Below are 25,106 nucleotides of genomic sequence, written 5' to 3' on the forward strand. Positions count from 1 at the left end.
ATGATGTGGAACCTCTACAAACTCACCTCCATACTTTCTCTTGAGGCATACTTCCCTATTTTGCTTCCCTCTCTTCCTGTACTCTGTTGTGGGTGGCAAAGGGGAGGGTTCTGGGGACCTCCAGAGAAAGCATGGGTCTTTCCCACCTACCTGGGGGGCAGGGAGGACCACTCAATTTTGGGAGGCTCTCTGCCATTCCAGAATGTTAGGCAAGTGTGCATTAAGGGGTTGGAAAATGGTTATTGGTGGCAGAATGGGGGGGGGGGGCAGTAGGTTGAAGTTTTGCCTAGGGGCTGAGATGCCTTACACTGGCCCTGACTGTATATACGTCATTGAATTGTAATACTTTAACTTTTTCCTGTCAACAGCATTGGCTGTGGCTTCCCCAGGTCCACCAACAGTGAAGCCTACTTGTAAACCTGACGCAGATCCTACTCCATTAGAGCTCAAAGGAGAAACTACAGTGATACCAAAGCCACCTTGCCACCCACCATGCATAGGTACGTACAGCGAATTTTTACTGGGGAACACATCCAGAGTTGATTATATAGCAAGCCGTTATGAAACTTTTTGTTAGAGGCAGCAGATATTTGAATTCTTCCCCTACTACACGGCAGTGTAGTAATCTCCAAGTCTCTACAGGTCATAGAGGCAGGGCAGCCGAGAGGATGGGGGGGGGGGGTAGCAGGTACTAATTACCCGGCCCAGGCTTGCTGGAGGGGCCCGGTGGGGGCCCCTGCCTTCCCTCCCACCCGGGCAGCAGCAGCGGCACACCTCCATAGCATGTGGTGTGCTGACAGCAGGCTCAGCATGAGCATCTCAGTGTGTGGGAGGTCATGCTGAGCCTGCTGTCAGCACAGCACATGCTGTAGGTTTGTGCTGCTGCTGAGAGAGGGGACAATAACCCCCACCCCCCCACCCCCTCCACAACTTTAGGGTGCTTTTTCACCCCCTATAAACATTTTGGGGTGTTGCCTAATCGTGGGAGGTGGCCATGCCTCCCACAATTAGGTCACTCCCCCCAAAAATTTCTGGGCCTCTCGACTGCCCTGCATAGAGGTGGTTGCATTATTGCCCTGGGTGAGGGACATTCTGTATGCATAGTAAAATGGGAATTGCGCACCAAGAGCATTTATTTATTGATTAACAGAGCATATTTGGCCATTCACATCAGTCTCTGCCCCAGTGGAGCTTACAATGTACAGTACATTCCCTACCACACGTATCTGCATATATACTAAGGTTAGTTTTTTTTGTCAGGAGCCAGTTAACCTACCAGTATAAGTATGAATTGCGGTATGTAGCCAGAATACCCAGAGGAAAACCATGCAAGCATGGGGAGAATATTAAATCTCTGCACAGTTAGGGCCATGGTGGGAATCGAACCCATGACCTCAGTGCGGTGAGGCTGTAATGCTAACCATTACACCATTCATGCAATAGTACATTTTTTTTCCTTGGTAAACTTATATAGATTACTATCAAATAATTTTATGTAAGGAAAAATTAAGCCCTGTACACACTAGGCGATATAATGGCAGATAAGAGTATATACAAAAGTATATCTAATAGTTATTTGGCTTTTCAGAGTGATATAAATCCAAAACCGAAGATTACATGAAAGGTAGGGGCAAGCAGGACTTGAGACAACTGAAGCAAACGGGGTGAGATTTAATAGGATGAGAGATTCAGAAAGTGAGAGATTTGGTAAGAAATCTCCAGTTTTTTTTAAAGCGGCAATCATTTACAATGCAAAATCAAACTGGTTTTGCAGTGTAAATGATTGCCACTTTAAAAAAAACTGGAGGTTTCTTACCAAATCTCTCACTTTTTGAATCTCTCATCGTATTAAATCTCACCCAGGGTTTCAACCTGGGTCACTTAATCTGGAGCTAAAATCATTTAATACTAGGGCTCTCTTTTCTTAGGGCCTCTGCCGTAAAGCTAACCCAGATACTGTATAGCACAATCCATGACATTATTATTCAATGCTGTCCTATATCTTGCAGTTGACAACGATCCACACTTCATTATAAATTTACCAATAAGCCAAACAGACGTCTGCTTCAATATTGATGCACAATCTGGAAAGATCTTTAACATGCTGTCGGATCCGGACTCAGGTAAAGCGATGTTTTATGAGCCAGGGACAACCATTTGAGCAGACATTTATAGTTGGATCAAAATATATTTCTATAATGTACATAAATCCATTCACATACATTGTTAAAGCTCAAAAGTTTGTGTACAGAGAACTCATTTAATTATTACCTTTGTATTGTACTGTAAAATAAAGCAGTTATTGGTATTTGTTTCCTAGAAGGGCGCCCACAATTTTGATCTTAGGCATCGCAAGGAAAAAAATTGCGTCGGTCGCATCGCATGCGGCCAAAAAATCGCATGCGATGCGATCGACGCGATTACACATAGGGAACAATGTTAAATGGCCCAATTGACCCGATTTCACATAGGGAACAATGTTAAATGGCCCACAGACCCCAAATACCCACCCTGAAGTGTGAAATGCCCCCCCCCCCCCCCAATTGTTAACGCCACCCCACGTTCAACGTCAACCCGAAGCGTAGCGAGCCCGCAAGGGGCGGCGGTACGCGTCCTCCGACCTTCTCATACCCCCACTATCCACGTCGGCGTAGAGTTGAGAATAGAAAGTGTGGCGAGCGCAGTGAGCCACCGAGCCCGAAGCGTGGCGAGCATAGTGAGCCCAGCGTGGGGACACGGAACACGCTCCCGAAGCGAGCCCCGCGAGGGGACACGGATTACTTAACATGTATTCCGCGTCTCCTCGCAGGGCTCGCTGCGCTCTTCGCGCTTCGGGCTCGGTGGCTCGCTGCGCTTGCCACACTTTCTATTCTCAACTCCACGCCGACGTGGATAGTGGGGGTATGAAAAGGTCAGAGGACGCGTACCGCCGCCCCTCGTGGGCTCGCTGCGCTCGCCACGCTTCGGGTTGATGTTGATTGTGGGGTGGCGTTAACAATTGGGGGGGCCATTTCACACTTCAGGGTGGCTATTTGGGGTCTGTGGGCCATTTAACATGGTTCCCTATGTAAAATCGGGTCAATTGGGCCATTTAACATTGTTCCCTATGTAACATCGGTAATCGCGTCGGTGGCATCGCATGCGATTTTTTGGCTGCATGCGATGCGACTTACATTTTCCCATGCATTTCTATGTAAAATCACGGCCATCGCATCGTACATGCGATGCCAGCGATGGGCGCCCTTCTAGGAAACAAGTAACCAGTTATTATAGCAGAAGTGAAAATGCCTCTGTAGTAAACTACCCATAGTGCTAGCAATAAGGGCTTACATGATGAAGGGGCTCTGTTAAAAGGCACAGACACAGCCACCAAGACTTTACTGTATAACAAGCTTCTCCATCCCCTATACTTGCTAGTTCGGCTGATATTAGGGGTTATTCAGAGTTAATTACTGAATTATCGATTATCATACAACTGCGCATGTGTACGGATTGTGTTGTGAGTGACAAAAATAGCGAAAATATCTAATCGCAATTCCCTCGCAATGTGACTGACAGGAAGTCGGAGCAATAACCAGCCATTTTTGGGGAGTGTCTGAGATCGCTGGCGTACCCAGGTGTTTTAAGGGCGGGTATGTGACGTCAGTGCCGGCCTCAATCATCCTGTTTCTGCTACAGAATTAGGGAAGTGTCAGGCTAAGACCCGTTTTCCACTAGACAAGGCAGGTCACGCCCAGGATTTTGTTCCCAGCTCCAACCCGGGTGCGATCTGGCTTCTACACCTTTTTCCACTAGCATCCTAATTCAGATCTGATCGCATGGCTGCAAATGAGTTTGAAGGGAAACTCAGCTCTGGCCCCGATCCAACTGTTTCTATAGCACCTACTGAGTAAGTCCTGGGTTGCACACAGGGGGCCTAATTCTGGTTGGCTCAGTAAGCTGGTAAGCTGCAAAGAACGTAGCTTACCGAGCACCAGAGCGGCCACCTGCCAAATACCCCCCCTTCCACCGTTTCCCCTCGCAACCATGCGATGGGATGTGTAACAAAGTCCAATCCCCTCGCATGCCACCGCTGCAGGAGAATTCAATCGATGGTCGCAGATTTCTCCTGCCTTCGCAAATAGAAGTCAGTCTGAACTGAATTTAATTTGCGGGTGCTGGGAGGAAGACAGGGCCGCGCGGCTGATGTCATGTGACATCAGCTCCCGCTCCCGACATGCTTCCGCCCACCAGCTTACCCATGGGAATGCTCACATTTTCATGGGGACACCCATAAAACGCTGGGCGTTCCCATGGCCCAGCCACGCTACCGCCCCCATCTCTTGCAGTCAGGGTTTGTACATGCACAGAAATGTGCATGCGCAAACCCCGACTCTGGGCAGGGGGCGAATTTGAATCGCTGGCTGTGGTCCAGAATGGGCCCGGACTGCACACACTGGAAAAATAATTAATTGGTTATCGGTTTGTGATTGGATATGCAGCAAATCATCGATCCAGCTAATTTTCACAAACCATGCTAAGGAATTTGCAGGTTTGCATGGGCAGGATTTCACTTTGGCAGCCCAGAGATCAGGTCTGAATTAGGCACTTGTTAGAGAAAGATGAAAAAAATTGAAATTGTCCGTTTTGTGTCAGTGGTGTTGAATAGAAAATCACTTTTAAGTGCCATTCAAAATACTGGACCTTGTCCATTTTCAAGAGATGTGAGGTCACAGATAAATAGACTTTAAACTCTAAAAAAATGTAGGGGCCAATTTAGCCTTCGTCAGGTTATGACTTGATAATTACATGTTTTATTTAGTACCTTTAAATGGAAAGGTAGCCCCTAAATGACTCCGTTCTGCCCCCTCAGATACAGAATTTGTTATCCCAAGATATCTAAAAAGAAAACAACTTAAGCAGTAATACTTGTTATCAGAAATACTAGCAACTCCCCTCACAATATAATTAAACCTAAGGTTGACATAAACACAATGTACTTAAATAAATATTTATTTCTAAATTTCTCAATAAGACTCTTTTGGCCTAGAGGTGCCGCAAAAGAAAATGCTGATACTGTTTGGCACCGTGATACAAAAACATTTGGCAACCACTGTAATAGACAGTTTCTCAAAGAAGCAGCAAATATAAGATCTGAATGGAATAGTAATACTGTATTTCCTTTTGGTTACTGTAGGTATTGTGATTAATGGGAAGATCGTTACAGCCAAAAAAGCCAAGGATGGCAAGCTAAGCAGCTACTTTGGTACATTTGCCATGTATTTCAAGCACCTGGATATAAGGATTGAAATAAGCACTGAGAAAATAACATTGAAAGATGCATCTTACAACAGAGTAATGTCTTGGTCTGAGTCCACCACTTTGACCTACAAGAGGTGAGTGTAGAAATCAACCATATTATTATCCAATTTAACTTTATCTTGAAATAGGTCAATATTTATTATATAAACCCATGAACACCTTAAAGTGTTAGAACTTACAATACTATACAATAAGTGTGGATATAAATATGTAGAATTCACAACAGTTGATTCTGAAGGATATGTGCGCCATCTTATTATTATTATTATTATTTATATGGTGCCACAAGAATTCTGTAGTGCTTTACATAGGTACACGAACAGGGTGATCATACAAGACAGTGTCAGTAACCAACAAGTTCACACCTTTACTATACTTATAACCTACAGATGTCAGGGGGCTACCCTATTGACATCGGTGCCGGCATCCCTTCTCCCAATACCTGCTGTTATCGGGTATTATGCTGTGGGTGTGCACATAATCCCCAATAAGCAGCCTCCAGGACCTATTGCCGCCCACTACATGGCTGCTAATTAGATGTCACTCCTCGAGTGAGATGCTGCTTTCTGTACGCCATTGTTCCTGTACTGTATTACATTCATTCTATCTGTTAAGCACCTTGAGTCCTATTGGAGAAAGAGCGCTATATAAATAAAATTATTATCTAGTATATACGCACCACTTTTATTCCCATTATTAACAGTGTCTTTTATGTATTTTTCCCCTCTATACAATATGTAAGAACAAAGTACAGGTCACACACAGGGCCGGGGTAATGCTTTCAGCGGGTTGGGATCATTTGGTCTATTGCATTATGGTCGAAAGTCATTAGGTCGAATCCATTAGGTCGACATGCTAAAAGGTCGACATGACTCTAGGTCGACATGGGAAAAGGTCGACATGATTCTAGGTCGAAAGGTCATTAGTTCGACAGGTCATTAGTTCGACAAGGTCATTAGTTCGACATTGTCTATGTCGACATTCACAAGGTCGACATGGGGTTTTTCACTGTTTTTTTACCTGAATGTCAACACAGTCGACATGGACACAGTTTAAAGTGCACTGCATCCCCTCGCATCGCTCGCTGCGCTCGCTATGCGTTGGGCACGGTGCCTCGCTACGCTCGGCACACTATTTTATTCTCCCACCACGCCCTAGTGGATGGTAGGGCATGAAATACCGCCTGTCGGCACATGTTGGCTCAAAAAAACAGTGAAAAACTCCATGTCGACCTTGTGAATGTCGACATAGACAATGTCGAACTAATGACCTTGTCGAACTAATGACCTGTCGAACTAATGACCTTTCGAACTAGAATCATGTCGACCTTTTCCCATGTCGACCTAGAGTCATGTCGACCTTTTAGCATGTCGACCTAATGGATTCGACCTAATGACTGTCTACCATAATGCAGTAGACCAAATGACCGCATCCCCTTTCAGCAACCTAAGCAAAACTTCAACCTACTGCCCCCCAACCCCACACTGCCACCAATACTCACTTTCCAGAACCCCTCAAGTGAAGGTCGCATCATAGAAGTGCCATAGTCGCCACCGGTATTCAGGGCCGCTGCAAGGCACCAGAGCGCCCCAGGCGAGTCGGGGTGGGGGCGCCCCGGTGCCCGGGGGGTGGGTGGTACCTGTATTATAAAACTGGCGGCGTCGGCATCCCTGCAGTGCTGGAGCAGGCAGGGGTGTCCGTGCCGCGGGGGTACCTGCGGCGCTGTCACTGTGTATACAACTGCTGTCGTCGGCGGGGTCCCTGCAGTGAATAGAGAATAACTAGCACTATGCGGTGGCGCAGGAAGCGCTTCTGATTTTGAAAACACTTGCCGCATGCTGATTGGCTGAATCTCAGCCAATCAGCGTGTGGCAAGTGTTTTCAAACCCAGAAGCGCTTCCCGCGCCGCCGCATAGCGCTAGTTATTCTTTATTCACTGCAGGGACCTCGCCGCCAGCAGCAGCTGTATACACAGTGACAGCGCCGCAGGTACCCCGCGGCACGGACACCCCTGCCCGCTCCAGCACTGCAGGGACGCCGACGCCGCCAGCTATATGCACATGCTGGGGGTGAGGGGCGTACTGCCGCTCTCCAGGTGCCGGCGCCCTAGGCAAATGCCTAGAGCTGCCTAGTGGTGGCGCCGGCCCTGCCGGTATCAGGACTGTCTTCATCATGAGCATTGTTAATTTTTTGATAGGCAGACTTGGTGGGGCCCACATTTCAATCCTGGTGCCCTAGGCAGCTGCCTAATGGTAGAGCCGGCCTTGGTCACACAGGATCAGGGTCTTAATGCTATTTTGAAAATGTACTAATGTTATAGAAATAACACTGGTTTGAGTGTGAATTAGACACCACTTTTACTAATCAACAACATTATTGCCCTGAATTAGCTTTTATCTATTGAAACTCTGAAAGTTATTAGACAGCACACCCAAAGAAAAAGGAGACTATTAGACAATGTTTACATTATGGTGTAGCTAAATGGTTCATTTTACAGGCTTGCTGTATCAGTGAAAAAGGAGAGCAACATCACCATCACTGTGGATAACGATATGACATTCCTGATTATTCTACATCGTGTCTGGAAGAATCACCCCGTCAATGTAGACTTCCTTGGACTTTACTTCCCTTCTAGTGGCGTGTTTTCTGGTGCAACACATGGCTTAATAGGTACATTAATGCTGGGGTCTGAAAAGATCATTTGCCAGTCTGTTTGAATTTGCCTTCAAAGATTTCACAGCTAACACTAATAGTACAGTATCATGGCAACAGCATGAGCAGAGTAACCAATAGCCTATACTCATTCGAGTATCTAGATCAGGCATTCCCAACCACGGCCCTCCAGGCACACCAACAGTGCAGGTTTTGGAGATATCCAGGCGTCAGCACAGGTGACTTAACTAGTATCTGAGTGATTCTGATTAAACCATCTGTGCTGAAGCCTGGATATAACTAAAACCTGCACTGTTGGTGTGCCTTGAGGACCGTGGTTGGGAATGCCTGATCTAGATTGTACAGGGATATAATAGCATAACTAAAAGCATCGTGCACAGGGGTGTAACTAGATATTTTGCTCCCCCATGCAAAAAAGTTTCTGACACTTGTCTGCCTCTGTAAGCCCTGCTCCTAAATCCTGTCTGAGTAACACTGCTCGACTGCTGCAGTGCAGGGCAGGTGACTGCGGGAAGTGCCCATGGAGCAGCTGGCAGCAGGAGAGCCGGAGCGGTGTGAGCCAGGCGGGATATGGGACCTGGCTCATGGCAGTGCAGGGCAGGTGACTGCAGGCAGTGCCATGCCGCAGATGGTTCGAAGCCGGAGGCTATCAGATGTCGGGAAGGGGGCAGTCCTAGATCTCTGTGCCTGCCGTGACTTGCGTCCCCATGGAGATAGCTTCCCCCTCCCCCCCCCCCCCCCCCGCCACTGCTAGGGCTGCGAACCATTAGTTACGCCACTGCTCGTGCATCCAAGTCAGGAGACAAGAGTATTTTCCTGTCCAAAGGAACCAAAGGAATAAAATAGCATAATCTGTATACATTACATGTAAATATACTGTATTTGCTGAGGTTGAGGTATTAGGTTGAAAGAAGGGCTCCAGTTATAAGAGCTAAAATTCCAAAGTGACTGGGGAGAAAATGGATGTATTACATACAAGGGGGTTAAGCATGTAAGAGGGCCAGAACAAATCAGGTAGAGATTTAGTTAATAGGCTAGTTTTGAAAGATCATTTGAAGCAATAGGGTTTGGCGAAGAGACGCATATAGGGGGTTATTTTGGTTCACTACATCTGGCAAATTCCTTCTTAGATGGACAAAACCATGTGCACTGCAGCTGGGGCAGATGTTACTTGTGCAGAGACAGTTAGATTTGGGTGGGGTCAGGGCGGTGTCAGGCTATTCAGCACCCTAGGAAAAACATCAAACTACTCCCCCCCCCCCCCCCCCCCCCCCCAGAAAAAAAAATCACGTGGTCTTCCCAGGCCCCCTGGGAAGATGGGCAAGTCTTCTGCTTTCCCTGGAGGCCCTCTACACCCTCCCCTTTGCCACCCACAAAAGAGTACAAGGAGGAGGGGGCAGCAATGTAGGGAAGTATGTTTTAAGGGAAAGTATGGAGGTGTGAGGTATTAAAAGTTCCACAGTCGCCACCTACATCCTTGATTTTTTGATTTGGTGGCGCTTTCCAGATCCTGGCGCCCTAGGCAGATGCCTAAAGCTGCCTAATGGTAGAGCCGACCCTGGTTTTACTTCAAAGTGAGATCTATATTGCAGTGTAAAAATAAAGCAGTCAGTATTTTTGCACAGAAACAAAATAACTCACCCAAATCTAATTATCTCTGCACATTTTACATCTTCCCCTGCAGTGCACATAGTTTGTCCATCTAAGAAGGAATTTGGCAGAAGGAGTGAACCAGAATAAGGGCCATAGAAAGAGGAAACATTACAAAGATTGGTTGCAGTGTAGTAAAAGTCTTGGAGGTGGGGGTAATTGTGATAATCACTAGAAAGGAGAGGAAACGACAAATCACCAATTGAGCGGGGGTAGGAGGAGGTTTGAAGGCAAATGAGTTTGGAGATGTAGGCAGGTGAGGAGAATGTAATGCTTTGTAGGTGAAAGTGAGGATTCTGCATGGGATAAGGAGCCAATGCAGGTGGCAGAGTAAGAAGGCAGACAGAGCAGTATAAAAAAGCATTTAGGAGGGAATAAAGATGTAAAAGGTGGTATGGGAAATCCTGCAAGGGATAATAATTCAGGTGTGTAATAATGAAGGCGTGAACAAGTGTTATGGTCTTATGAGGGAGAGGAGAGGCAAGGTCTGGAAATGACTGGAAATAACTGTAGCAGATCATTTTCTCATAAGTGAAATTTACATTAACAACATTAACATTACATTAACATCCGAGGCGTGGTTCCTTGCTCATTGCATCGGAGCTGGAGATCGAAAGGCCTACAATATAAATGTAACGGATCCCGGAGACCATGCTAGGATCGCATAAGATATACCGTACATAAAAATACCACATATATGTATCATAAACTATCAAGAGGCATGTTAAGCAGTTTTCAGAATTCAGCTTTGTATAGAGCAAAGACATCCCACTATATCCAGACACTGCAATGCTTATTAGTGTGTAAGGAGTGGAAACAGATTCTGGTGCAATTATATCTGCTTAAAATCCTGCTGCTAACGCTACTGGTAAGGGCACGCTAACAAACTACCTTAGCCTTCCATCACACTTGTGGAAAAGGTCACTTTTGATAGAACGCTACTTGGTTCCTAGAACGGCGCCCAGATTTTCTACGTACGGCACCGTAGGTAAATCGCCATTATAACGGCATGCGATGCGATTTTTCAATGTAATTTTTTCAATGGTCTTTTTTCTCCACTATATCACATCGCATTGCATCGCACCTCCCACAAAATCGCATGCGATATTATAGGGTGTGCGATGTCATGCCATTAGCTATACAATGATTTGATTGTATGTCCTAAAAATCGGTTTTACGCAACCCCCACTATCCACCCCACCCCGAATTGTGGCGAGCCCCGCGAGGGGCATTGGAACGCGTCCTCCAACTTCTTCATACCCCCACTATCCACGTCGGCATGGAATTGATTTTCTATAGTGTGGCGAGGCCGAAGCGTGGGGAGCGCAGCGAGCCCCGCAAGGGGCCGCGGATTACTTTACATGTATTCCACGTCTGCTCGCCATGCTTTGGGCTCGCCACACTATATAAATTCAACTCCACTCCGAAGTGGATAGTGGGGGTATGAAAAAGTCGTAGGACGTGTACCCACTCGCTGCACTCGCCACGCTTCGGGGTGGCGTGGATAGTGGGGGGGTGCGTAAAAACTCTTTTTAGGACCTATACAATCATATTATTGTATACCTAATGTAATGGCATCGCATACCCTATAAAATCACATGTGATTTTGCGGGAGGTGCGATGCGATCGCATGCAATGCCCTGGGGCACACAGATCAGTGAATAAATGACATGAAAAAAATCGCATTGCATCGCACATTGCATGGCACTAAAATGGCCCATGCACTGCGATTTCACTACGCAGAATAGCCCACTAAGCAAATAGGAAACAAGTACCAAAAGAACTCTAGTGGATAATGCATGTGTGTTTACATTCAATAATATATGTGGTTCCGACTGATGTGAGACAAGTGCTGACCGCTGACCACTGCCACATATGTAGCTACGCCACTGAGTTTAAGAATAAAACCTTTACATTTGAGACTACTGTAAAATTCATTCATGTTTGTACAATCTGACCGAGATGTAATACAATTTTTTTCTCATCACCACACATTAACCATCACTCTCCCCCAGCAGTAATGAGCGTATCCTATACAGATTGATACAAGTGGTGAGCTACACATACCCACGGCCCTATCCGATGGGATGGGCCCAATCTCATCCGATTTTTGCAGCAAAACCATTGAGGGCCTGACCAGTACCTGAGAGGTGAGAACCCCAGGGAAGATCAGGTGCTGTGGGTAATCACACCGCTCTTAATAACCACGTAATAACCAAAATCTTTACCATATACTTAAATATAGGTTCACACTCACCCAATCCACGGCAGCAGCAGATAGAGCAAAAACGAATCAGCACTCAAGTTCAAGTGAAACAAAGATGAAGTGTATTTACAATACAGGCATGTTAAAGTAACAGTGCAGACAGCTGTCCCAACAGCTGTTTCAACCGGGGTGTCCCGGTTTTCATCAGGGGTGTATACAGTATACATACAGTATACTTACCAGGGAAAAGTATATAACCTATTTAGGTCAGTATCTACCTTATATACTAAGGATACCAATATACCTCTAGATCTCACCAATTTGTAAATGTATACAAAATATCAACCATTAAAATATAGCCTCAATCAAAGCATATCTGTGAGTGTAACCAAAACTATATCTTATAAATGATTTATTAAAAAAATATATATATTCAAAAAATTCAAAAACTTTTTTAACATGAGTGCCCCAAAACCACTTTCTCCTAACAAAAATTTTCGAGATGTAATACTGTAACGTACAAAGGTCTGCTTATAGGTAATGTATATGGGACTTTACAATAACATAATGCAATGTGTCTTCTTTAATCTAGGCCAGTTTATGAAAGAGCCAGAAGTAAGTGTCTATGACGTAAGGCCTGGAACTGATCCTCATAAACCTGTAGCTACAATGAATGTAAAAGGACACAAGCTCATGGTTACAAGGTTTGTATAAATATCTATATCATTTATGTGGGGGAAAACAAAACAGTGTGGCATTCTCATTCACCTTTCAGCTTTTGAAGTGGGTGACACAATTCAGTGTTTATAGAGGTTTTAATTATGTTTATAAATCAAAATATCAACTGATATCTTTTGTGTCTATAGATTCTTATATGAACCAGTCCAGACCTTAGACCTCTCCAGACCTTAGACCTCTCTTTCATTTCTCCATTTAGAGGTCAAGGATTTTCAATTGGCTACTATCATTCACCAATTAAATTTGTAAAAATTACAAAGGCCCCAAATATACCACCCTATCCTATGTCCCGATCAGACAGATTTAAATCACCTTGTGTGTATGGCCCAGCGATGCCCGACTAGCGATAATGCGCACTCCCACATAATCGCTAGGAAGGTGGTTGATCTGCTTGTTTTCCCAACAGATCTAGTGATGATGGATGGTTTTTCATCCATCATCGCACTGTGTGTACACCGCCGTGCTGAAAATTTTTGTTTGCCCTGCGGATCACCCTGCTGCTTCGCCCTGCTCACCCGCCTGCTTCATTCTCAGCAAACCCATATAGGCCAGCAATGTGTATATTATTGGCACCACTTCCTACCAGGTGTTAAAATGAGCCGGAATGGTGAAAGTGAGCCAGTTCCATTTTGGAGATGGAACAGTTCAGCGGTGGTAAAGACGGGTGTCTCACTCAGAGCAGGCTCGTCTGTCCATGGCAGGGCTATTTGAAATGGCGCACCAACTTGCGAGCCAATTGGAGTTTGTGGCCCAGCAGCCAAACTGGAGCCACTGCTACCTGATTGACTGCCATGTCCAGGGCTCAAATTGGCTCGCAAGCCGGTGTGTCATTTAAAATAGCCGCAGATGGATGGACCTGCTCTGAGACAGCTGGGTTTCCCACTGCTCTGCTTGGCTGTCTCCTTTACCACACAGTGCAGTGTACACAGTAACTCCTCATGGCACTGAGCATGTAACCACTGGCAAAGACCAAGAAAACCCTAGCAATGAGCATGTAAGTAAGCAACACTTATGTGGCATAACATGTAATGGGCATTATGGTGTGTGGTATATTGTGTAATGGGCATTATGCTGTGCATAGTCCCCTGTCGCACATAGCCATGCCTTCAATTTTTCACAGGCCAGCAATCTATATGTTACCGCCGCCAATGCCCCAAATGTATATTTTGTTATATGGCGGTAACGTATACATTGCTGGTGCAAGTGAATGGATTTCTCCCTACGTGCATGGCTGCAAATGAAATTGGTGCCGTGCACATGGGCAGGATTTTGCCCAGTCGCAGCGGCGTGGGGCGGGGTTTACCTGATCGCTGGGCTTTGAATATACACAGCCCAGCAATCAGTTGTGAATCAGACCTCAAGAACAATAATGCACTGAATAAAATGGCCCCTGCTCCCATTGGAATTCAAACTCAGTCCATTATGTAAATTCCCCTTTATAATGAAAGCTTTTCAGCAAAGTCTTTGGCCTACTGAAAACCTCTTGCTATTTGGGGAAAATAGCTTAGTGTGTACGCCATAGTTGCCTACCCTCCTGCATTCTGCAGGAGACTCCCTGAAATAACAGCAATCTCCCTCTCTCCCTCATTAGTCCAGCAATCTCCCTCATTTCACCTACCACACATTACACTGTTACATTTTTTGGGGGAAAAAATGAGATATATACATTTACATTGTATCATCACCACCATTTCCCAGCACTTTACCAAGTATAGTATCTCTTACTAACTTCTTTGGGGCTCATCTACATGTGGATATGTCATTTTAAAAGATTCCTCTCAGATGTAGCAGTACGCACTCAAGCATCTAGGTGCCATGTTCACAATCTCTTTTCACAATCTCTCCATATATGGAAATATACACGCCCTTTGGGAGGAGCATGACACGCTCCCTCAGTGGGGCGCTTTGCAAAATTCTACTACCAACTATAATCTCCCTAAAACTAGTTTTCAAAAGTAGGCAAGTATGGTGTACGCACTGCTTTAGTGATAGAGATATCTATTTGGCAAATTCTTTTGAAATCAAAATATCTTAGTGTGTATGGGCCTTTATTAGTTAATGTGCAAGGCAACCTAACTGATCTTGCTGTTTCTTTATGCAGAGGTGTACAAAAAGACTACCATTTAAACACGGTGCAAGGAACCAACGTAACCTGCTGGTTTGTACACAACAGTGGAAAAGGTTTCATCGATGGACATTATAAAGACTATATAGTACCTCAGCTCTACAGCACTTTAAAACACCCTTGAAAATTGTTGCACGATCTATGGGCTAAATAGATAAATGTGTCAAAAATTGTGCTTAAAACATAAATACAGTATATAATAAAAATATGGACTTTTTTCAGTTCAGTCAATTCTTATTTTATCTAGCATGGTTTAGATACTATTAATGGCATGAGTGGGGGTATAGGTAAAAACCGGAACAGGACAAGGGGGGTGTGCTGTCCGGGGGGCTGCCTGTGACACCTGTCACCAGGGAGAGGTGAGGGGGAGAATAAAGCCTCCCTGTATGGTCCGCGCATGTAGCCAAAACCGGACCACATGGGGAGCCCCCCCCCGGACAAGACATTCCCCAGACAGGACACCCCGGTACTGGACACTTCAAGATTCAGATTTTGATGTCCGGTCAGGCGGTCCAGGGTCTAGTCCGAGTCCGGTCTTTACATAGTCTCTATGAATGGCAAGCACACAGAAAACACCCCATAATTTATAATTGTATTATTGGCTTTGGTATACAGAAAGGTAACTTTCAGATATGAATTGACAAATAGCATTACATCCTTTGGTCTCACTGGTCTTCCAACATGTCTGGTAAGCTGTACAGTGATCATGGATCAATATATCAGAAATATATACATTTAAATGGAATCATCAGTGACATTTCCCTGCATTGGTTATAAAGCACAATGGGGCAGATGTATTAAACCTTAATAAGAGATAAATGCAAGGGTAATAAGGAGAGATAAACGTCCAGCCAATCACCTGCTAACTGCCATGTTACAGGCTGTGTTTGAAAAAAGTCAGTAAGGAGCTGATTGGCTGGAGGTTTATCTCTCCTTATCACCCTTGCATTTATCTCTTGTTAAGGCTTAATCATAGGCGTGCACAGCACATTTTATTAGGGGGTGCACAGTCAAAGGAGTGTGCATAGCTCCACCTATTGGGCGTGTCTAACACCGCCAATCAGGCGTGTCTTCCATCATCTATTGGCACTCGCTACAATATAGAAAGTCTCTTAGCCGCACCATAATCTCCTGCCTATTTCAGTTTTAATCTTCTAATTACTCTGTGTAACAGTACATGCAAATACAGTCATAAACATATATGGATGACACAGGTATTTAGTGATATGACAATGGTCTAGTTCAATTAACAATGCAAACACACATATAATTGATTGATGGGCGCTTCTTTAAATGGAATACAGTTCTAAAAAGCAAAAGTCTTTGGTTAAGGGTATTGCTGGTATTGTTAGCAGCAGAGGTGTTCATAAGGGTGGGGCACAGCATTAGGGGGTGCCTGTGCACCCCTAACACTCAATGTGCGCACACCTATGGGCTTAATACATCTGCCCCAATGATCCCTATGGCTACATTCATTCAAATAAGGTTTGTTATGGCCACTTATGTGGAACCACTTGTAAAACACATTTAGGTACTTGAGTAATATCCGGGCGCCCAATGCGATTAATTGTATGCCATAACTTAACAGATTTTGCGGTAAAATCGCGTCCATCGCATCGCGACCAAATCGCATGCGATGCGATCAACGCGATTTTCCATAGGAGTCAATGTTAAAATGGTCCTGTTCATTTCCCCACTATCCAAGTGGGCATAGAGTTGATTTTATATAGCGCAGCGAGCCCTGCGAGGGGACGCGGATTACTAAAAATGTATTCCGCGTCCCCTCATGGGGGTCGCTGTGCTCGCCACGGGCTCGGTGGCTCGCTAAACTCACCACGCTATATAAAATCAACTCTATGCCCACTTGGATAGTGGGGAAATGAACAGGACCATTTTAACATGGAATCCTATGGAAAATCGCGTCGATCGCATCGCATGCGATTTGGGCACAATGCGATGCGATCAATGCAATTTTTCCGACCCGATCAAAAATCTGGCGCCCAATTATTACACAAGTACCCATGAATACATGAACACGCCCTGACACATATCAGTGTCTTTTCTCCAACAGGTAAAGTAGATGTTACTAACTGCTTTGGGGCTCATATACATTTGGATGTAAGTCATTTAACTCCCGTATGTAGCAGTACAAGTCTATGCTTCTAGGTGCCACCTTCACAATTTTTTAAATGTAGGCTAGTATGCTGTGTAAGAAGGACAAGGAGCAAGTCTGCTAGACAGGAAGAAACACATGTCGGACCTCCAGGGTCTTTGTTAATGCCGCTAGAAATGTTGTAATATACTATAAATGCTGTAAATGATGCCTAGAATGAGTATGTTGCTATAGACCAGATTAATAGCCTGATTGCCTATAATTGGCTAGAAATTAGCAGAACCGGACCTAGAAACAGAAAGCACATAATATAAAGGTGCCTGTAAATTCAAGGAGTCAAGGAGCCCACACACGCACCGTTGCCGGCGGTGTGATGCTGTACGATGGGGTGCGCGCTCCCGCGGCACCTCATCGTACAGTACAAAAAGTATGTGCTGCACATACTTTTTGTACTAGCCTTTTCTAGCATAGCATCGCATCGCATGCACATCGTATGCACAAGGCATACGATGCGATGCTATGTGTGCTAATTAAGCCCACAACGCACGCCGGGATCGGTGCGTGTGTGGGCTCCATCAGATTGGCCAGACGATACTGTGCACAGATTGGCACTAGTGATCGCATTAGCCACTGAACAAAAGTCCTGTTCTCACATCGAGCCTACAAAGTAACAAGCCACATGGTGGAAACATCTAATTGCAACAGTAACCCATTCTAGATATATAAAAGCCTGGTCTCTGTGCCAGAAAACAGAGTGACACATTAGTAGCAGAATTCTCCAGTAAAACCAGTGCTTTTCACTCTAATATAAGAGAAAATTACACGGCATAACAAGGACCATGTGCATCCTTTAAATGCTATTTTTCTGCACCAATAATTTCTAAACTTTCTCTTTTCACACAATACATGTGTGTTTGTCTAAAGTATGTGATTTTTTTTAACCCCTCATTTCATCTTGTCTACAAATATGTGATATGGCCCTGAGTTTCAGTGAAATAAAAGAAAAACAGACAGGTCATTTTTAAATAAAAATCATATAGAAGATACACCTCGGTGTACGTCCAAAACTTGCTACCACTTCCTCCCTCTCCCTCTTCTAGTATGCTGTATATCCTGAAGTTTCTGCTGCTAGGCAACCATTCCATGTGAGGTGGTGAGTCATAGAGGGGTCGGGGCATAGTGCAAATCACAGAGTGGGCGGGTCATATTTTGGAGGCTGAGATAGATCTACATGTGCTTTAACATTATACCACACACCGTAATGCCCATTGCACATTTTAGCGAACTTTGTAATACCTATTGCACATAAAGCCACATGCCGTAATGCCAATTACACATAATGCCACACATGATGCCCATTACTTTCTATATAACAAACCCTAATGCCCATTACATACTATATAACAAACCGGGTACTTATGTAATATCTGGGCTCCCGTTTTTCTTATGAGACCGCATCCGCTCGCCACACTTCGGGCACGGTGGCTCGCTGTGCTCGCCACACTATAGAAAATCAACTCCATGCGTAGTTGGATAGTAGGGGTATGAAAAAATGGGGTGCATTTAACATGAAATCCCAGATAATACATATATACCACAAACCGTAATGCCCATTACACATTTGACACATAAGTGCCACTTACCTACATGCTCATTGCTGGGAACTTCATGCTCTTTGCCAGGAGCTTCATGCTCGATGCCAAGAGGCTTCATGCTCGTTGCCAAGGGGGTTTGAAATTGCTTGTTGCGAAGGGGGGCTGAAATTGCTCGTTGCCGAGGGAACTCTCCTTTCCTTCCCTCCCCCCACCCAGCAAGCTTAGCCAGGTATGGTACTAGTATGTTATGTGCACCTTCCAAATACAATCGAAACACCATAAAGAAGTAGTGCGCGCGGAAAAAAATCGGGTGTGGTATAAAATAAATTAGCATGGCCACACAATAGTACCCCCAATTAAAATTATGCCATAGTGTAGAACAATCCTATTCACATTACACAACACATGTAGTGACCCTTATTTACGTTAACCTCACATAGTGACCCTTATTCATGCTACAAAACACATAGTGACGCATATTCACATTACACCTCATGTAGTGACCCATATTCACGTTACACCTCACGCAGTGACCCACACCCCTGGCAGCATACACAACCATGTACCTGGGTTAAAGGCCAGATCTCCCCAGCAGCCGCAGGTCAGATCCACATGAGGAACCTGGGACAAACAGCCATGGAGCAGAGTAGATACTTGCTCCTATTCTTTCTCCTGCAGTGTAATCACCAGGGGGAGAGAAGCTGGCGGGGCTCCTTACATGACTTTCCCCTGCCGAAGGGGGCAGCACTGCTGGGTCTCGGCTAACACTGCAGTGCAGTGCCTCCTCAAATCATCAGGGCTTGGCGCGGTTGTCCCCCCCTGTAACTATGGTGCACACATACAAATACACACAGAACATACATATACACAAACGCACACACATAGAATACATACATATTTACACAACCATGCATACATGCACACACACTTAGAACACATGTATACAGTAGAACACAGATACTGTTTACACACATACATGTAGTGCACTGCACACACACTTACTGTACACTGACATCTTGAGGGGGGACCCACATCAGCTGTCATTGATGCCAGATCTGTGTAGCAGCCCTTTTCATCTTTAAATCTCTGACCCATGGTTTAAAAATCCTGCAATTCATGGGTTGGTGGTGAGGGGGCGGGGCTATGGACACGATTACATGCAAGTGCAGCATTTAGGCCCCACCCATCCCTCACCGCGAATCGCGGCAAACAGCCACAAGTGGGCGGGGCTACAGACACCAGCAGACTGACAGATGTCAGTAGTAAAGAAAAAAATATTTGCCTGGGCTAATGTCTGTGCAGCAGAGGCTGTGGCCGGGGGAGCTGAGTGGCCGGATGGGGTGCCGGGGGGGGGCCTGGTTGTAACTTTTCCCTGGCTGCAGGGAGGGAAGGGAAAAGTTACTTTCATCACCTGCAGCATGCTGGGACGGGGGGGGGTGGTGGGTGGGGCTCTGGTCTTTCCGGATGCAGTGTCACTGTCACTGTCCGGGGGGGGGGGAGGGGGGATGAGGGAAGTGGCTGATTGGAGGGCGGCGCACACTCACACAGGCTTCTTCTTAACTGTGGCTGACTGATGGGCGAGCAGGGCGGCAAAGTGCACGGCTCTGGCGACGTCTCGGCGCCCGGAGCTCGTGCTCCGCCCTTGCCAGGTAGGAAATCCATTCACAAGCACCCATTCGGATCCCCCCCAGTATGCAGCAATCACATAAGCCAAGACTTTCTTGCCATTGCTGACATCAGTGTCCCTCCTTCCCAACGGCCAGGATCCACCTGCGTTTTCAGCGGCACTCCCAGAAAACTCATCTTGTGAATGGTCTGCGGCAAAAAACCATGTGCACAGTGTAACGTGCAATTGTCTGATAATCGTCAGGGCCAGAGCACACTGGTCTGCACAGATTGCTCAGCACACAGCGCTGGAGTATCACGTGTGTCAGAGATGTTTGCTGAGCGATCTGTGCTTAACCCTTTGAGTGCCAACATCTCTTTGAGAGATATATCTGCTAAAAATGCCAGTGTCTTTACATTTGTTATATAAATTCAAATACATTGTTGTGTAAAAAAAATATTATATTTCCTATAAAAGGTGAACCCTACAGATCATTTTAATGAATAAAATAGTTTTCTTGGTAATTTTGCACACCTATTTTGACAACTTCACTTGGCACTTAGAAGTATAAGCCAGTGATTCCCAAACTTTCTAGAACCAGGGCACCCTAGAATATCAGCATTTGTTCAAGGCACCCCATGTCAAAAAGTTTCTTATGGATAAATAAACAAAAAATAAAGTAAATTGTGCTCAACTGTCACCCTCAGGTTGGTGTGTGTGTGGGGGGGGGGGGGATATAGCTGTGGTTCTTATTGTCCATACATTTTATGATTGGCAGCCACCAGCACTGGTTTTGCCTATCACTTTGAGCACAAATCATTTGTTTTGGTCATGGACCCCCAACCCAAGGCACCCTTGCAAATATCCAGAGGCACCCCAGGGTGCCTAGGCACACAGTTTGGAACCACTGAGTTAAGCACATCCCTCAGCATGGGGCACCCATCACCCTGTGTGAATGTCCCTTAAGTCTCCTCCTGTCATAGGTCACAAGACCGGTGTTACAGCATGTACGAATGCTGAAGGTGATCTTCTCAGTCCTTGCAGGCTTGCACATGTGTACGCTTGGATGTATACCAGAGAATGACTTTGTAGCAGCATTTGCATACAGTCGCAGATGGTTGACCAGCAAAATACAAAGCTGAAATCAGTCACTAAGGGCCTTATTCTAGTTCACTCTTTCTGACAAAATCCTTCTTAGATGGACAAAACCATGCTGCACTGCAGGGGGCAGCTGTAAAATGTGCATAGAGAATTAGATTTGGGTGGGGTTTCACTTCAAAGTGAGATCTATATTGCAGTGTAAAAATAAAGCAGCCAGTATTTACCCTGCACAGAAACAAAATAACTCACCCAAATCTAATTCTCTCTGCACATTTTACATCTGTCCCACGTGCAGTGCACATGGTTTTGTCCATCTAAGAAGGATTTTGTCAGAAAGAGTGAAGAGTGAACTAGAATAAGGCCCTAAGTCACCAGTGCTTAAATATGGACATCCTGAAACCCTAAATGTAGAGTTTGGGAATCACCAGGCTAATGGTTTTCTTATGGCAATGACCAGTGGGGACAGAAAGTTTCCTCCCTTCACAAGAACAAAGCACAGATTAAAACCACTCATGTGAATTTTTATAACCGAGGAAACCTCATCTACTCTGTTCCTATTCTTTTGCGTACATTAAGGTATATCCTCAACACACTGAAGCTGGGTTGACTCAGAAAGATTTATCTATCTAAAGCTGTGTACATATGTGTACAGTTGAAAAACCGCACACCGCCAGGCGAACAGTAGGTTGCCAGATCACATATAAAATTGCATATATGGGGTATCTCCTAGACAGAGAGTGGTCTGCACACCAGTTTAAAGACAAAACATCTTTATGTCACATAAAAAAGGTAAAGCACATGGCATTGCATTGGAATCATAAGACAAAAAGTAAGGTGCAGGTTACTTATCCAAAACCCATCACAGCAGTATAGTGTTACAGGGGAACCTGTCACCAGCTCCAAAGCATCAATACCCGACAGCCTGTTTCGGTGGTGCGACCACCTTCCTCAAGGGTATAAGCATAACTGACTTGCTAGCCATATATAAAGGCCCAGATGGAGCCAAAATCGGCCAAACAGCACTCACCTGTCTAATCACCTCACCTGGTATACCTGTGCCCTGGAACGCACATAAACCGCACTTCCGGTTCCGGAACCGGATCCTCAAACTATGACCATAATATACCATAAAATTAACCTGATATAGACATGTTAATCCTGTGTAATATCCCTCACAGACACTACCGCACAAGTCCGCCACTGCTCACCCCCTCCAGTGTGGACAGCGTGTCCCGACGGAATGACCGCTAGCATATAGATGCCTTCCTGCCGCTGGAGCGCATGCAGTCAGGCCGTGGAACGCACGGCCATGACACAGGTGCCGGCTTAGGCAGGGCAAAGATACAGGATGTGTAATACACCAAACAGGAACACACACATGATTTCCTGCCGCTGGAATGCCTCTAGTCAGGCCGTGGAACGCACGGCCATGACATAAGCGTCAGCTTAGGCAGTGTCAAGTGTCAATATATTAAAAGACAACTATAAATAACTGGTAAGTGCGGGATAATGGACTTAAGTATATTAACCCCAGGATAGAGGTGTTAGGGTCCTGGGTGACCTCACCGAACCTAACTCCGTTGTCACCTAGTGGAATTGGCGGACGCGTGCAGTACTAGGCTTCAGCACTAATAGCCGCGTCCGAAGGAGCCCGTTAGTCAGGCTCCAACCCCGATGCCACCTGGTCTTACGAGTGACAACGCGGCCGCCAAGGCCAGAGGTGAGCAAGGGGAAAACTAACTGAGACCCTATCGGCGAGGACCACCCAGCCCTACTGAGGAGGTGTGTGAGTGCCACACCCTAACAAAGACCCCCCTGGGGAGAAACAGTAACCAGTGGTGTAATAATACACAAACGCTGACACAATATAAACACTGACAGGTGTAACAATACACAAAGGCTGACGCAATATAAATACCGACTGGTGTAACAATACACAAAGGCTGACACAATCTGAATACCGACTGGTGTAACAATACACAAGGCTGACACAATATGAATACCGACTGGTGTAACAATACACAAAGGCTGACACAATATGAATACCGACTGAATGATAAGATAAGAGAACAGGGTAAACCCCAACTTATCTGAACCCCACAGGCAGACTGCCTGGGCGAGGATCTGCCAGGAAGAGCAACCAGGAGATGGACACTGGGACGCTGAATAAGCCAAGACAGGGACACTGCAGCCGAATGCAAACCAACGGAGACAGGAGCCTGGAACCGGGAACACTCTAGACGCTGAGTCAGGAACTATAACCGGCGTCTGAGTCTCCCGGTCCGGAAGTTTAAATAAGGCGCCTGATGGATCAGCTGCGAGCGGCGCACCCCTTCCTACCCGCGGCCGCCTGGCGTCCCCCGTCGCGTAGGCAACTGCTGCGGCAGGGGAGGAAGGGGCTGCGCCTGAGCCGCAGGAAGCACGTTGCTGTCCGGCGGAAGTGTGCGCCCAGTGACGCAGCGGCGTCCCGGCTGCTTAGCAACAGCCGGGACGCACCGCCCAGAGACTGCCGTCATAGTGACGCGGCGGCGTCCCGACTGCCCAACTACTGCCGGGACGCGCCGCCTAGAGACTGCCGGGCACGCGCTAGCATTGCCCGTGCAGTTTCTAACAGTACCCCCCCCTTGAGGAGGGGTCACCGAACCCTTCGACCCAGGTTTGGACGGAAAAGTTTTGAAAAATTCTGCTTTGAGCCTGGGCGCATGCAGGAATCGCTCGGGCACCCAGGACCTCTCCTCCTCCCCGAAACCCTTCCAATGGACCAAGAATTTGAGTTGACCCCGAACGATCTTGGAATCTAATATTTGTTCCACGACGAACTCTTTATGACCTTGAATGATGACAGGTTTATGGTTCTGTGCAGGCCCAGACTGAGAAGTCATCGAGCATGGTTTGAGAAGGGAACAATGAAAAACATTATTGATCCGTAATGTTCTGGGGAGCCGTAATCTGAATGCTACCGGATTGATCTGTTCCGTGATAAGAAATGGTCCGATAAACCTGGGTCCCAATTTAGGGCATCTCTGGCGTAATTTAATGTGACGAGTAGACAACCAAACCTTCTGCCCTACTCTGAAAAAACATGGCCTCCTATGTCTGTCAAAAAAGATCTTAGAGCGTGCTGAAGCCTGTCTGAGAGCAAGATGCACCTTTTGCCACGACTTCCTCAGGAGAGACACAGTAGAAGAAGGAGATCTAGAGGAAACTGTGGGAGCCAAAAAGGAGTTGCACTTGGGATGGAACCCATAATTACACAGAAAAGGCGAGCTTTTGGAAGCCACATGATAGGAGTTATTATAAGCAAATTCGGCCAATGGTACCAGCTCTGCCCAATTGCTCTGACACTTGGAAACGAAACAACGTAAATATTGCTCCAAGGCCTGATTGACCCTTTCGGTCTGTCCGTTGGACTGTGGGTGGTACCCAGACGAGAGACTGACCTGTATCCCTAAACAAGAACAAAAGTGTCTCCAAAACCTGGCCACAAACTGAGACCCCCTGTCCGAAACTATATCCACGGGAAGACCATGAAGTCTAAAAATATGGGTAATAAACAACTGTGTTAATTCTTTGGCCGTGGGAAGCTTATGCAAAGGAATAAAATGTGCCATCTTGCTAAAGCGATCGACCGAACCCAAATGGTGGTAAAGTGAGCAGATGGAGGAAGGTCGACAATGAAATTCATGGAAATATGGGACCACGGCATTTCTGGGATGAGCAAAGGAAGAAGTGTACCCACAGGTGAAATTCTGGAAGATTTATGACGAGCACAAACAGAACAACAAGAGATGAAACGAGCAACATCCTGTTTCATGGTGGGCCACCAGACTGCTCTGGACAAGTGTTCAAGGGTCTTAGTAATGCCAGGGTGTCCAGAAACTTTACTGGAATGAAAGTCCTTGAGGACCAATTCTCGCAAGTATTTGGGGACAAACAGGCGATCTTGTGGAGTCTCTTGAGGAGCTGAAGGTTGAGAAGCAAGAACACGGGAGGCCAGA

The 25,106-nt window shown here is 45.9% G+C and overlaps 1 protein-coding gene across 1 annotated transcript in view; it reads left to right on the plus strand.

Moving 5' to 3' along the window:
- The window catches only part of ITIH2 (inter-alpha-trypsin inhibitor heavy chain 2), a 56,389-nt gene extending 41,470 nt beyond the window's left edge, over nucleotides 1–14,919 (plus strand). The window contains exons 16-21 of the mRNA XM_083183390.1: nucleotides 369–500; nucleotides 2,010–2,123; nucleotides 5,177–5,375; nucleotides 7,799–7,971; nucleotides 12,423–12,534; nucleotides 14,670–14,919. Coding sequence (XP_083039516.1) covers nucleotides 369–500; nucleotides 2,010–2,123; nucleotides 5,177–5,375; nucleotides 7,799–7,971; nucleotides 12,423–12,534; nucleotides 14,670–14,817 — 878 coding nt within the window. The 3' untranslated portion in view covers nucleotides 14,818–14,919. The remainder of the gene's footprint in view (nucleotides 1–368; nucleotides 501–2,009; nucleotides 2,124–5,176; nucleotides 5,376–7,798; nucleotides 7,972–12,422; nucleotides 12,535–14,669) is intronic.
- The last annotated feature ends 10,187 nt before the right edge of the window (nucleotides 14,920–25,106 follow it).

Source organism: Crinia signifera, chromosome 4, assembly GCF_055691185.1.
Source record: "Crinia signifera chromosome 4, ASM5569118v1, whole genome shotgun sequence".
NCBI lineage: Eukaryota > Metazoa > Chordata > Amphibia > Anura > Myobatrachidae > Crinia > Crinia signifera.